The following is a 15,000-nucleotide window of genomic DNA, read 5'->3' as shown; positions in this document are numbered from 1 at the left end:
TCTCTCTCTCTCTCTCTCTCTCTCTCTCTCTCTCTCTGTGCTGTTCTTTTAGCTCTAAGTGACACGAAAAGAAAAAAAAAAAGAAAAATAACCTTAGTAGTAGGAAGAGGAGGAGTAGGAATAGAAGGAGAAGGAGGAGGAGGAAAAGGAGGAGGAGGAGGAGGAGGAGGAGGAGGAGATTATAAGCAGTGAGGTGGTGGCGTTTAATTCACTCCTTTCTCTTCATGTGTGTTGGTGACTTGGAACTCGTGGTGAGGGTGGAAGCAGGTAAGAGCTTGTACAGTGGGTGTCTTGGCTTATGTGGCATTTGTAAGGTGGCTGGAGGGTGTTTGAGATAGTCTTTGTTGGATAATAATGTCTCTCTCTCTCTCTCTCTCTCTCTCTCTCTCTCTCTCTCTCTCTCTCTCTCTCTCTTCTTCCTTTTTTTCTTTTTTATTTGCTTATTTGAGTTTTTTTTTTTATTATTTTCCTTTCTTTTCTTCTTTTTTCCCTTTATCTTCCCTCCCTTAAACATTGTCCTTCCTGTCTCCTTCTCTTTCTATTACACTGTCTTCCTTGCTCCGTTAAACATTCTCCTTCTGTCTCTTTGCTTCATTTTAACCCTCTCAGTGCTGTGACGCATTTCCATATTCATTCTGCTTCCTATTTGCCGATTTTGTACAGCTTCAGAAACTTATGTGGGGAGTAAAATAGTGAAGACTGTGGCCATTAATTTTCTGCCCTCCATAGACCCTTTCTAATGTCAATAAAATGGTCTAATGGTGCACAAATCTCAAGGTAAAAATATGTCCCAGTACTGAATGGGTTAAAATAGTGAGAACTGTGGCCATTAATCTTCTGACCTCCATAGACCTTTTCTAGTGTAAATAAAATGATCTAGTACCCAAACTCTTCGTAAAAATGCGTTCCTGTACTGAAGGGGTTAACACTTTCTTCCTACATCCTTTGAACATTCGCCACCTGTCTCTTAACCCCTTCAGTACTACGACGCTTTTCCATATTCATTCTGCTTACTATTTGGCGATTTCATACAGCTTCAGATAAGGATTGATATAGTGAAGAAAGTGGCCAGTAATCTCCTGACCTCCATAGACTCTTCCTAATGTCAATAAAATCATCTACTCACACCCAAAAATCAAGGTAAAAATGCGTCCCAGTTCTGAAAAGGTTAAAAATACCTATTAAGACTAACCCCATCACTTCACCTACTAACAACCTGTCGTCACTATATTTCCAGGTCCTGCTACGAAGCCACGAGTGATAGAGTACCAGTCCTTGCAGTGATGGCCAGGTTTTGTTACCCTGTTGGAGTGGTTCGCTCAGTGGCCATCTCTATCGTCTTCATTCTGAGTGTGGTAGTGGTGGTTGTTCCTAAAGAGGAGTTTCCCTACCAGTTTTTTAAGTACACCAGATGCACAGGTAAGGTTAGGTTAGGTCAAGTTAGGTTAGGAAAGGTTAGATCTGGTTAGGTTACGGCAGATTAGGTCACAATATAGGTCAGGATGGATTAGCTCTTATTAGGTTGTCAGGTTAGGTTAGGCTAATGTTAGGTTAGGTTAGGTTAGGTAAAGTTAGTTTAAATTAGGTGGTATTCAAACTATGGGTGTTATTTATGACGGAAGAAGGAGAGAGAGAGAGAGAGAGAGAGAGAGAGAGATTGAAGGAAATGTAAAGGATACACTCGTCAAAAAACATTAACTCCTCCTACCCTTCCCCCCACCCCGACACACTTTTATCACAGTCTTCTATCGTATCTCTTCTTGTGTGTGTGTGTGTGTGTGTGTGTGTGTGTGTGTGTGTGTGTGTGTGTGTGTGTGTGTATTTCTTAAAAGCAGACCCGTGTCGGTATCCGGGAGGCTTCATTTTGGACCAGTGCTGTTACGTCCCAGTGTACAAAGCCTTGACATGGGATGATGCAAGAAAGTACTGTAAGAATATCGGCGGGCCCTTAGCTGACCTAGCCTGCCCTCCCGGCGGCTACGCTCTCAGATATGAATTGGACAGAATAAAGAAACGTGAGTGTCTCTGGTGAAGGTACTGTAAAATGGCTCCTGGATTTTGATAACGTGATTGATTTGATGTGAATAATGCTTGCTTTCTGTTGATCAACGCACTCATTACAAGGACAGCTCACGGTTTTTCTCAAGATGTGACAACCACGCATTCCCTGAGGCACCACTCAAATCCAGACCCAGGAGCCACTTTATAGAGTAGACTGATTATAGTAGTAGTAGTAGTAGTAGTAGTAGTAGTAGTTGTAATAGTAGTAGCATAGTCTGTGTACTGTAAAATGGCTGCTGGATTTCAAACACTGTAGCTTATTGATAACGTGATTGGTTTGATGTGAATAATGCTTGATTTCTGTTGATCAGCGCACTCATTACAAGGACAGCTCACGGTTTTCCTCAAGATCTGATATCATTCAAACCAACACCCAGGAGCCACTTTAGAGTACACAGACTATAGTGACTGGTGTTGTTTGTACTTGTAATAATGGTGGAAGAATGAACCCCCTTCAGTCCCAGGACGCGTTTCCATATTCATTGTGCTTACTGTTTGGCGATTATATACAGCTTCAGAAACTTATGCTGGGACTGAAGTAATGAAGACTGTGGCCATTAGTCTTCTGACCTCGATAGACCCTTCCTAATGTCAATAAAATGGTCTAATCGTACCTAAATCTCAAGATAAAAATGTATCCCAGTACTGAGGGAATTAAAATAGTGAAGACTGTGGCCATTAATCTTCTGACCTCCATAGACCCTTCCTAATGTCAATAGAATGGTCTAATCGCACCCATATCTCAAGGCAAAAATGTGTCCCAGTACTGAAGAGATTAATGTGTGTGTGCGATGGAGGGGGTGTTGACTGGCGGTGGTAATGGTGGTGGTGCTAATAGTAATGTGCATTTGTGATAGAGTTGAAGGTGGTGGTGGTGATAGTAATAGTGGTGCTGTCTGTACTTTTAATATTCTAGGCATAGTTGTTTGTGGACGTAGTAATGATAAGTGAGTGTGTGTGTGTGTGTGTGTAGCGTCTCAATAAATTTTAATATGTACGAGATGTATTTAGTATTTGATGTTTCGTATTGTATTCAGTATATAAACAATTGTATCTGCCTATCCATCTATCTCCCTCTCTGTCTGTCCATCTATCTATCTAAACAAAACACGAACTGAAATTTCTCCAACAGAGCCTAAATTGAAAAGACTGCACATATACCTAACGTAACCTAACACAACCTAATCTAACCTTACAAATTAACACCAAATCTAACTTAACCTAACCTAACACAACCTATTCTAACCTTACAAATTAACACCAAACCTAACCTAACCTAACCTAACGTAACCTAACACAACCTATTCTAACCTTACAAATTAACACCAAACCTAACCTAACCTAACGTATCACAATTTGCACTCCACAGCCATCGATTACAAAATGTGGATCGGCGTGTCCACCCAACAAGCCAAAACTATCTTCGTGACAGGCATGCAGATTAGCTGTTTGGCGCACTGGTATGCACCTAAGGAAGGGGAATGTACTTTTGTTTATAATGCCTATAGCGGCAGCACCTATTGGAGCGGGAATTGTAGCACGAAGTTGCCCTTTGTGTGTGAAATGCCGCTTGTGTGACTGTGCTGTGAGGTGAGGTGGTGTGTGCTGGTGTGGTGGATATGCTACACACACACACACACACACACACAGAGAGAGAGAGAGAGAGAGAGAGAGAGAGAGAGAGAGAGAGAGAGAGAACATGTATCACTCTCCCGCACAACAACAACAACGACAAAAGCAACGATACAAGCCTTATAACATATTAGGTCATTGGCAGTCTTTTCTTTGTGTTGGAGAGAAAAATGAAGCTTACTCCAACGAAAAGAAGGACGAAAATTAATGGACAGTGTTTGATTGCAATATAGGACCATTTTTTTTTTTTTTCTTTTCTTTCATCTTTTTTTCGTCTTTGTCATGTTCGTTGTGCAAAAATTCAAAGGTGGAAGTGAAGGAACCATATAATCTGACTCACTTCAGCGCTTTACCTCTGCTGTTTCCAGAATTTACTTGACATGACACTGGTTTTCAAGGTTCTCAAGAGTGTTTTTGTTATTCTAGTGACAGATTAACAAGATTGCTACAATATTGACGGTGAAGCACGCAAGAACACGGTCTAATGATTTCCGTAACCTTGAAAAAACTTATCTAAATCACTTCCACGCTTCACCTCTACTGCCAAAACTTACTATACGCCAGCATGTTACTCCCTATCCTTGCCTGCCATGTTGAAAATAATAAAGATGTCACAAACTCTTACGAATTTCACGAACCAAAGATGAAGCCCTCCACTCCACAATATTGACCCCTTCAGTGCTGGAACGCATTTTTAAAGTGATTTTTTTTTTTTTTTTTTGTAAGTAAATGATTTTATTGACATTAGGAATCCATGAGGTCAGAAGATTAGTGGCCAGAACCTTCACTATTTTAGTCGCCACAAGTATCTGAAGCTGCATCAAGTAGTAGCAAGCAGAATGATTATTGAAACGCGCCTTGTACTGAAGGGATTAACACCTTCAATACACGCATTTTACTTTTTTTTTTTTTTGTGTGTGTGTGTGTGATTAAACAATTTTATTTTCATTAGGAAGGGTCAATGGAGGTCAGAATATTAACCCCTTCAGTAGTGGGACGCATTTTTACCTTGAGTTTTGTGTGTGATTAGACAATTTTATTTACATTAGAAAGTGTCTATGGAGCTCAAAAAATTAATCCCTCCAGTACTGGGACGCATTTTTATCTTGAGTTTTGTGTGTGATTAGACGATTTTATTGACATTAGGGAGGATCTATGGAGTTCAGAAGATTAATAGCCAGTCTTCACTATTTCAATCCCCACATAAGTCTGAAGCTGTGTAAAATTACCAGATAGTCACCAGAATGAATATGGAAATGTATCATGGTACTGAAGGGGTTAAGAAGAACACGTAGTCTGAAATAGATCAAACACGTGGGAACTGGCATCTAAGTAGACATTTTAAGTTTAATATTTTTTGTTACCCTTGGCCAGATTCTACATAAAAAAATAAAAAAAAAATGTTCTAGATGAAAATGGCTGATACACATTGCTTTTTTCTTTTTCTTTTCCTTTTTTTTCAGTTTTCATCATTCAGCACGCTAATACATTAAACATTTGGGTAATTGAACACATTATTGCTATTCGAGTGTCGCGATGAAGGGGATGAGAGAAGGAGGAGGAGGAGGGAGTGTTATAAGCAGTGAGCAGGCAGGTTGGTTCCTCACTGACTCCTTGGCTGCGGTGGAGTGGCTCTGCTGCTGTGCCCTCTGTGCCTCTCTGTCGTTCTGCCTCGGTCTGTTCCTTCAAGCCTTCACTAGCTTAGGTTAACCACTTCAGTACTGGGACACATTTTTACCTTGAGTTTTGAGTACGATTAGACCATTTTATTGACATTAGCAAGAGTCACTGGAGATCAGAAAATTAACCCCTTCAGTACTGGGGAAACATTTTAACCTGAGTTTTGTGTTCGATTAGACCATTTTATTGACATTCAGAAGGGTCAATGGAGGTCAGAAGATTAACCTCTTCAGTACTAGGAAACATTTTAACCTTGAGTTTTGTGTTCGATTAGACCATTTTATTGACATTCGGAAGGGTCTATGGAGGTCACAAGATTAATGGCCACAGTCTTCACTATTTCAATCCCCACACAGGTTTCTGAAGTCGTATAGAATTACCAAATAAGCAGGATGAATACGGAAAGACGTCATAGTACTGAAGGGGTTAAGTTATGTTAATTTGGTTTAGGTTAGATTACGTTATGTTTAGGTTAGGTTAGCTTAGAGTTGAGTTTCTGTTACGTTATGTTGGATTAGGTTAGGTTGAGCTAAGTTTGGTTTACGCTGTTGCTATTATTGTCATTTCATTTATTCATTCATTTATTTATTTACATATCTATTTTTCTTTCCATGTATCTGTTGCTTTTCTTCCAGTTTTCTTAGGGCGTGTTAATGATGAAGGCGTCGGTGGCTGCGGTAGCGTGGTGGTGGTGGTGGTGGTGGTGTTGGTGTTGCCTGTATCCACGACCGTCCAAACCTGTGAATGTGAGTCACTGCCGCGCAACACCCACATGACATTCAGTGTTTCAAAATGTTACTTCTTGCTCCTTCTTGGAATAGATTTTTTGGTTAAGAAAAGCATTAGACTTGTGACGTATTTGTTATTTATTCATTAATTTATTTGTTGTGAAGGAAATTGCCTAATACTTTTCATTTTTTGTTGTTGTTTGTACGAATTTTTAGATAACAAATGCATTAGGATTTGTGACGTATTTGTTATTCATTTGTTTTTGTTTGTTTGTTTATTTATTCTCAAGGAACCTGCCTCATACTTGCTTTTCTTCTTTTATTTGTTGTGGAATATTTTGTTGGAATGTTTAGTTAAGAAATCCATCAATGTTTGTGATATATTTGTCTTTTCTGAAAAAAAAAGCTACCTTATGATCCTTTCAAGAAATCTGTTATAGTTTGTGACGTCTCCATTATTACTTAAGTATCTATTTATTCATTATTTCTCCATCCAACTCTGCGAATGTGCTAAAAAAAAAAACAAGCTAACACACCAATCACTAGGGCCACCGTGTCTCTCCCTGCAGCACCTTTTAACGGCTGCCCCGGAAAGCCTAACAGCATTAGGTTTCACGGATGGTGTTACTACGTGTTGGAAGATATATATGGCACAAAGAATATCACAGACTGGTACAAAGCCAGAGACTACTGCAAAAGTGATTCAGGGGAATTGGCCTCCCCTACGGATACGATGGCCATCGGAATGTGGTTCACGTGGAGTAAGTACGCCCACACTACTTTCTAAAGCCTTCTGTTCGATCTACACGGATTTTAACCAATTCAGTACAAGGACACATTTTCCATGAGCTTTGGGTGTGATTAGACGAATTTATTTACATTACAAAGGGTCTGTGGAGCTCAGAAGATTAATGGCTAGCCTTCACACTACTTTCTAAAGCCTTCTGTTCGATTTACACGGATTTTAACCATTTCATGAGGTTTGGGTGTGATTAGACGATTTTATTTACATTAAGAAGGGTCTGTGGAGCTCAGAAGATTAATGGCTAGAGTCTTCACTGTTTCGATCCCCACATAAGTTTCTGAAGGTGTATAAAATCACCAAATAATGAGCAGAATAACTATGAAAACGTGTCAAGGTACTGAAGAGGTTAATGCGCTGGGTTTAGTTAAGGTATCCATCACAAGGCGTTTAAGAGTAGTATTTTTCTATTTATTTATTGATTTATGTATTAATTTATCAAGGTTCTATTGATGTTTAGTATTTTTGTTTGTATTCCTTTTTTTCGTATTATTTATTCAAGCATTTAAGTGTCTATTTATATTTTTATTATCTTTTTTCGTTTATTTTTTTTCTAGGTTTCAGTGATAGATTAGATTACGTTAGGAATGAAATGAAATATGAAACCCACACTACTTCCACAGTGTTATGTATATTTCTTTTTTCTCACCTCTTCTTTCTCCTCCTCCATGTACATTTTGATCTCTGTCGCAAAACGTACCTGGCAACCATAACCACGACACTTTCCTATAGCAAAGACAGAAGCATGGATTGGCGCAACAGACGCCGAGGGAAGCATATGGTACTTCTTGGACGGGAGACAAGTGCACTGTTCAGCTTTTAATTATCAACCCCCCAAGCCAGATCCATTCAGACCTCTCTGCGGCACTATGACAATAGGCAGCAGAAAACCCTTCATTGCGCCCACCCCGTGTTTGAAAAATTATCCAGTCATCTGTGAACGCTGGGTTGGATTCAAACCGTAAGTTTAGAAGGTGTTTTTGTGGTTATTCGTTATTACTTAGGTCCATATTCAGAAATGTTTTTGCTCTCATCATGACTATTTTCCAAGGCCAGAAATGATTAACGAGGTTTTCTAGAGTGTATCTCCAGTTAATAATGTAGAAATCGTGGCAGTCTGCCTCTAGAACCATAAAAACACTCTGCTCTCTCACCACGATTATTTTGTTTCCACGGTCACAGAGATGATTAACGAGGTTTTATTGAATGTTTCTCCAGTTAATGATAAAGAAATCTCGGCACTCAGCCTCTAGAACCATAAAAAAAAAAAACATCTTAAAAAAAACTCGTAGAAATTTAAATAAAGCCTTTTTGAAATAGTGGAGATGAAGCAGAGAATTGTCAGTGAATACGATATTATTACCACAAACAGGGAGGGAATTATATAGACGCCAGAAAAAACAAATTGATTTCCCACACCTAATACACACGAATTAATTAACTATCCTTTTTTTAATGAGGTTTGTATAATGTGGTCTGGTCCAGCCTATAATTGTGAAAAGAGAGCTGTTGTGATAACTTTCTTTTTAACCCTTTCAGTACTAGGACGCATTTTTACCTTAAGTTACATGTGATTAGACGATTTTATGTGTGTTAGCAAGGGTCTACGGAGGTCAAGATTAATGGCCACAATCTTCACTAATTTAACCCCTTCAGTACTGGGACGCAGTTTTACCTTGAGTTTTGTGTACGATTAGACCATTTTATTGACATTAGCAGGGGTCTACAGAGGTCAGAAGATTAATGGCCAAAGTCTTTACTATTTTAACGCCATCAGTACTGGGACGCATTTTTACATTGAGTTTTGTGTACGATTAGACCATTTTATTGACATTAGCAAGGGTTTACGGATGTCAGAAGATTAATGGCCACAGTCTTTACTATTTTAACGCCATCAGTACTGGGACGCATTTTTACCTTGAGTTTTGTGTACGATTAGACGATTTTAAGTACATTAGCTAGGGTCTACGGAGGTCAGAAGATTAATGGCCACAGTCTTCACTATTTTCATCCCACATAAGATCCTGAAGCTGTATAAAATCAAATCGTAATTAGAATCAATATGAAGACGCGTTATGGTACTGAAGAGGTAAGATTTAGTGGATAGTGAAGAAAAACGTTCGTATATGCATGGTCTGATAAAGCTTGTATCTTTGTATGTTAGGTTTAGTATATAAGAGGTTTGTATGTATAATCCGATCAGTTGTATTTCTCGATGAGGTTTGGTGAATAAGAGGTAAGTTTGGAGTCTGTATTCAAACGTTTTGCGACAATTTTCCAAGGCCACAGAGATGACTCGCGGTGTTTTTAAGAGTGTTTCTCCAATTAATAAATGTAGAAATTTTGCCACTCTGTCTAGAACCATAAAAACACCTTAAAAAAAAACTCGTGTCAACTTAAATAAAGCCTTTTTGAAATAGTGGAGAGGAAGTACAGAGGTGTTTGGGAATGCGAACCTATGTATGTTGTGGCGGTGGTGGTGGTGGTGGTGGCGGTGGCGATAGTGGTGGTGGTTGTTTTAGTGTCGTTACCCTCGTGTTCCTGGGCTGGCGTGGCGGTGACAGTTCTCTAAATGTGTGTGGGTTGTATTTTGGTTTGGGTTAAGGGAGGGAATCGTAATATGGGTAGTGTTAACCTTCCCCAACACCCATTTGGCCCAGCATCTGTTTCCAATGGTGCTTCTTGCCTTCCCTCCCTCTCCTCCTCCTCTCTCTCTCTCTCCTTCCTCTTTTACTTTTCTTTTTCTATTTATCTCCTTCTTTTCTCGTTTTTCCCCTATTTTCTATCGCTTTCCTCTATTTTTTCTCGTTTTTCCTTATCTTTTTCTCTTTATGTCTTTGTTTTCTCTTTTTCTCTTTATTTTCTCTCCTTTTCTTCTTTCTCTCTCTTTCTTCTTTCACCTCTTTTCCTCCTTATCTCCTTTTTTTCCTTTTTCCTTCATTTGTTCTCGTTTTGTCTCTTTTCTCTTTTCTTTTTCTTTTCTCTATCTCTGTCTTTATCTCCCTTCCTTATTTTTCCCTTCCCTTTTTCTCTCTATATCTTTCTTTTGTCTTCTCTTTTTTTCATTTTTCTATTTTCTTTCCCTCTTCTCATCTCAGTCTATTTTTTTCTATATTTACCACTTTTCCCTCAGTATTTCTATTTTTCTCTTGCTTTTCTTTGATTTTCCTGCAGTCTTTATGTATATTCAATTATTTACCCACTAGACACCTGTTGAAATGCTCATTACTCTCAGTGTGGTCTAATAGGATTGGTTCAGGAGGTGCTGTGAATTTTTCATTAACCCTTTCAGTACTGGGACGCTTGTTTACCTTGAGTTTTGGGTGTGATTAGACCATTTTATTTATTTATTCATTTATTTATTCTTTTTTTACGTAGGGAAGAGGAACCGTCAAGGGCAAAAAAGAGAGAAGATTAAAAAAAAAAGCTTACTTGAGTGCTGGCTCTCTAAAAGTGTAAAAGCGTCAGCCAAAATTGGGGAGGAAATGCCTTGATATCTCCCTCTTAAATGAAGACAAGTTGTAGGAATTCGGAAATACAGACGCAGGGAGGGAGTTCCAGAGTTTACCAGTGAAATATACATTACTTAAGGTCTATGGAGGTCAGAAGATTAATGGTGGAAGTCTTTACTATTTTAATCCCCCCCTCATGAGTTTCTGAAGGTGTGTAAAATCAAATAGTAAGCAGAATGAATATAAAACGCGTCACGGTGTTGTAAGGGTTAAAGGCAGCTGTGAACGTTTCCCTCTCTTTCTCACAACACCAGGGCGTAGTCACAGCCTGCCTTCTAAACGCTACTCTCTTCCTTCACACAAAACTACATGCATCTAACTACACACATACATTCTTCATGCAAAATTTAAAATAGGAAAGAAAAAAAGAACATTTTTTTTTTTTTTTATTTATTTATTTTTTTTTCCAGTTTTTGTTGCCATTGGCCGATTTTTCCCTTCCATAACGGTTATCTTATTTTCAAGACTCGTATCTTTTGCCTGGATGAAGAAATAAAACAGTTATTTGACTTTTCCTTCATTTCTTTAACAATTGATAATAAAAACCAGGAAAAAACAAGAAAAATAGTTATAGGTTGTGTTCTGCTAGGCTCGTATCTTTTACCTGGTTGAAAGAAATAGAACTAGGAGAGTTATTTGACTTTCCTTAATTTCTTTCACAATTGATAGTAAAAACCGGAAAAAAATATATAGGTTGTGTTCTGCTAGACTCGAATTCTTTGCCTGGAGAGTTATTTGACTTTTTCTCTTCATTTCTTTGACAGTAGATAGTAAAAACCAGGAAAACAATATAAAAAAAATAGTTAAAGGTTGTTCTGCTAGGTTCGCGTGGCTGCCGAACAGGGAATCATACTTATATTTCCATTTTCGCTGTATTTCTTTCAATATATCACTAATTTCTTCCATAGTAATAAGAACCGTGGATAATAAAAGAAATGACTATAGTTTATGTTCCGCTGGGCTTGTATCCCTCCTTGCTCGTGGAAGACACTGCAGAGTTGGCCATGGAGGGAACTGTGCTTATTATTTCGCTGTTTCCGTTGTATCTCCCCGCCACACATTATAGGCAAGGTAATGTCCCGTGCAGCAGAACACAAGGCACTCTATAGGAAGCTGGACACTGCCATTAACACGCAATACAAGTGAATAATGGGAAAAAAGAGTGTTTACAGTTCGAGGCGGGAAGATGTCGGGGCGGCTGAGAGAGAGAGAGAGAGAGCGAGAGTTTGTTTTGTACTATAGGGGGTACAGTGAGCTCGTAAACAATAGTATTAACAGCCTTATCATATCAGTGTCACGTTTGGTTAGGTTTATGATAGTTCAGTTAGTCTAAGTTTATTTTATTTGTGTAGTTTAAGGTTGCTTCGGGTAGCATAGGCTGCAGTGAGTGACAGTCTCGGCGGCGGCATGACGGTGGTGGAGAGGGCGACGCTGTGAAAAGTGAACATGAAAACAGTGTTAATAATGATCGTAATGAAGAAAACAGTGCGTGTGCAGCCTCTCAGTAATCAGAGGTTAACTATTTATACACTGTTGGAGGCACAAAGTGGACAGCGATGTGTGGGTGCCTTGCTGATGACACGGACATGGAGCCGCCACCACAGTCTTTGGCTAACGTAAGTAATATAATGGTGTAGCTCATCATTTCATGGTGCTGTCATGTCATAACCTAACGTTGGTAACCTCCAGGACAACATATCAGTGAACTAACACCTGCAGAGACTTCAAACCCCCAATAATCCAAACCTTCGATATGTAAACAAACCAATCCTCTGACCCGCCGCCTCTCTCTCACCCATTATCTGCCTCATCTCTCACTCAGCACAGGCCAGACAGGTCACAAAGTGAAGCCATAGGCCTAATCTTTCATGTTTGTTGTTGAAATATATCCGCAATTGCCTGATTTGTTTGTTATGGAGGCCCAGTGAAGGGAAAGGGGGCCAGGACGTGACGTCACGAGCCGCCATGTTGTGACGTCATGAGCGGCTCCCGCCGGTCCCAGATCCTCGACTTTTCACTATTATTTATATTTGTCTCAGTTCATTTATTTGGAGTCACAAGCACCTTTTGACGGTTTGTAATGATAGTGGGTCGTGTTTTGCGTGTGTTCCATGCCTGAGTTGAGTGAAGTGCGGTGATTTAGAGAGTGTTTGGGACTCAGATGAGAGGGCGAAAATACGCTAAAATTTTTCCCCCCGCTGTGAGTGATTTTTTATTTGAGGTTGTAGCGAAGCGTTTGTGTTTTCCAAGAAAGGTTTATGATGGAAAAAGTGTGAAAGGCTCCTGATAAGTTAAATATGTGGACTGTAAGAGTGATTTGTAGCCGTGTTAAAATGTTAAACAACGTCATTTTTTAAATATTTATTTTTCTAATTGAGCGTGTTGGCGGGTTTTGATATTTTGAAATGATGGTTATAATTTTTGAAAAGCGTTATCAATCCTGTTGAAGGAAATTGGTGGACTTTGGAATTGTTTTTAAGCATGTCGAAGTGTTAACACTTTATTTATTATGTTTTTTGAAATATTTTCATTATTCCTCATTCCGGTAATATTTTTATATTTTAGGAGTTAGTTTTGATTGGTAACAAGTTGAAATTTATATATTAGCGGTGTCCAGCTGCCTTTTTGGGAATCCTCATTTTCAAAATGGTTTGCGTTACGTATATAAGTGACGTCATCAAGGGGTGACCCCGGCTGGACCCAGACCCACATCCCGCTCCAGGCCCGAGGGTGTGGGGGTTGGTGGGTGGGTGGGCGGTGTGTGTGTGTGTGTGTGTGTGTGTGTGTGTGTGTGTGTGTGTGTGTGTGTGTGTTTCGTTTCGTCATCAAGGGGGGCGCTCACCGGCTGGACCCTAAACCGAAACCTCGCTCCCTGCTGGAGTGTGTGTGTGTGTGTGTGTGTGTGTGTGTGTGTGTGTGTTGCCTTGTCTTTCGTCATCAATGGTGGAACCTTTCGGCTGAATCCTAGACCGATACCTCATTCGCGGCTCCCTGTCGTGTGTGTGTGTGTGTGTGTGTGTGTGTGTGTGTGTGTGTGTGTGTGTGTTATCTTACTTTTTGTTGTGGAGATTGAGATGCAGTGTGTGTGTGTGTGTGTGTGTGTGTGTGTGTGTGTGTGTGTGTGTGTGTGTGTGTGTGTGTGTGTGTGTGTGTGTGTGTGTGTGTGTGTGTGTGTGTGTGTGTGTGTGTGTGTGTGTGTGTGTGTGTGTGTGTGTGTGTGTGTGTGTCTTACTTTTGTTATGGAGATTGAGATGCAGTGTGTGTGTGTGTGTGTGTGTGTGTGTGTGTGTGTGTGTGTGTGTGTGTGTGTGTGTGTGTGTGTGTGTGTGTGTGTGTGTGTGTGTGTGTGTGTGTGTGTGTGTGTGTGTGTGCGTGTGTGTGTGTGTGTATGTGCGTGCGTGCTTGCGTGTATGTGTGCGTGTGTGTGTGTGTGTTATGTTATGTTTTATTGTGGAAATTGAGATTCAGTGTGTGTGTGTGTGTGTGTGTGTGTGTGTGTGTGTGTGTGTGTGTGTTAAGTGTTTTGAGACCCGCCAAGCTTTGAAGCGGCCAAACAGTCATCATCTATTAGCAAACATTATAACTCAGTCCGTGTCTCGCCAAGGGTTCAACTTTTCCACTACTAACGTTACAAAAATAAATGAAGAAATGCATAAATAAAAGAAAAGCAAAAGAATTATATCATCGTAAACTTAATAAAACCCTACTATCGTATTCAGAGAGAGAGAGAGAGAGAGAGAGAGAGAGAGAGAGAGAGAGAGAGAGATAATTACCTCTTAACCAAGCGAACTGGGAGAGTGTTAGGGCGACCTCATATATTTCACCAGTTAAGTGGAGAGAGAGAGAGAGAGAGAGAGAGAGAGAGAGAGAGAGAGAGAGGTTAATGGTGATGGACAGACTGGAGATAATGGAGGAAGTCTTTAAGTCCTTTTTGCATTATCATTATCTCTGGTCATTTGCAAAGTACTGGTGGTGATAGTAGTAGTAGTAGTAGTTATAGTAGTAGTAGTAGTAGTGGTAGTAGTAGTAGTAATGGTAGTAGTAGTAGTAGTAGTAGTAGTAGTAATAGTAATAATAGTAGTAATGATAGTAGTAGTAGTAGTAGTAGTAATAGTAGTAGCAGCAGCAGCAGCAGCAGCAGCAATAATAAATATCTTTCAATAATTTCAATGAATCATAAAAAACCCAACAAATTTTCTTTCCACCAAATGAAACACACACACACACACACACACACACACACACACACACACACACACACACACACACACACACACACACACACACAAGCCTCTTTCATTTCATTCCAAGGTACACACAGCATTCATAACCAAGAACCTTGAATAGTGTGGAATCATCATTAATTTTAAGCTATCCCTCTCGTTAGCCTACATTCGCTGGTGTTAATCTTTATGCTGTTTGCTAAGACCCCCTCGCTAGACGTTGGGTACAGAGTAAGGGAGATATGGGGAGAAGTGTGAATGGTGCAGAGTGTATGTGGTGTAGACTGGTGTGTTTTTGTGTTGGTAGTGACAGGTTGACAGGATTGCAGGAGAAACAGTAGGTGATGTGGGTTTTATAAGGG

At 39.7% G+C, this 15,000-nt stretch overlaps 2 protein-coding genes across 3 annotated transcripts; both read left to right on the top strand.

Moving 5' to 3' along the window:
- The first annotated feature begins 197 nt into the window (after nt 1-197).
- Nucleotides 198-3,715, top strand: LOC123501026 (C-type lectin 9a-like). 2 transcript variants are annotated; one of them, XM_045249584.1, is made up of 5 exons: nt 215-267; nt 1,035-1,140; nt 1,238-1,419; nt 1,836-2,015; nt 3,431-3,715. In XM_045249584.1, exons 2-5 carry the CDS (start codon nt 1,103-1,105, stop codon nt 3,637-3,639), a joined length of 609 nt encoding a protein of 202 aa, XP_045105519.1. In that variant the 5' UTR covers nt 215-267; nt 1,035-1,102; the 3' UTR covers nt 3,640-3,715. The 2 variants fall into 2 exon arrangements, with proteins under 2 accessions (XP_045105526.1, XP_045105519.1); XM_045249591.1 differs by lacking the exon at nt 1,035-1,140 and having other exon boundaries at nt 198-267.
- A 1,514-nt stretch (nt 3,716-5,229) lies between these two features.
- Nucleotides 5,230-8,083, top strand: LOC123502685 (C-type lectin domain family 2 member L-like). Its single transcript, XM_045251907.1, has 4 exons — nt 5,230-5,368; nt 6,009-6,119; nt 6,671-6,862; nt 7,636-8,083. Exons 1-4 carry the CDS (start codon nt 5,230-5,232, stop codon nt 7,866-7,868), a joined length of 675 nt encoding a protein of 224 aa, XP_045107842.1. The 3' UTR covers nt 7,869-8,083.
- The last annotated feature ends 6,917 nt before the right edge of the window (nt 8,084-15,000 follow it).

The sequence above is a fragment of the Portunus trituberculatus genome, chromosome 1 (genome assembly GCF_017591435.1).
Source record: "Portunus trituberculatus isolate SZX2019 chromosome 1, ASM1759143v1, whole genome shotgun sequence".
In the NCBI taxonomy this organism is placed as follows: Eukaryota; Metazoa; Arthropoda; class Malacostraca; order Decapoda; family Portunidae; genus Portunus; species Portunus trituberculatus.
Note: the sequence above shows the minus strand (reverse complement) of the source record. Positions and strands in the feature narration are given on the sequence as shown.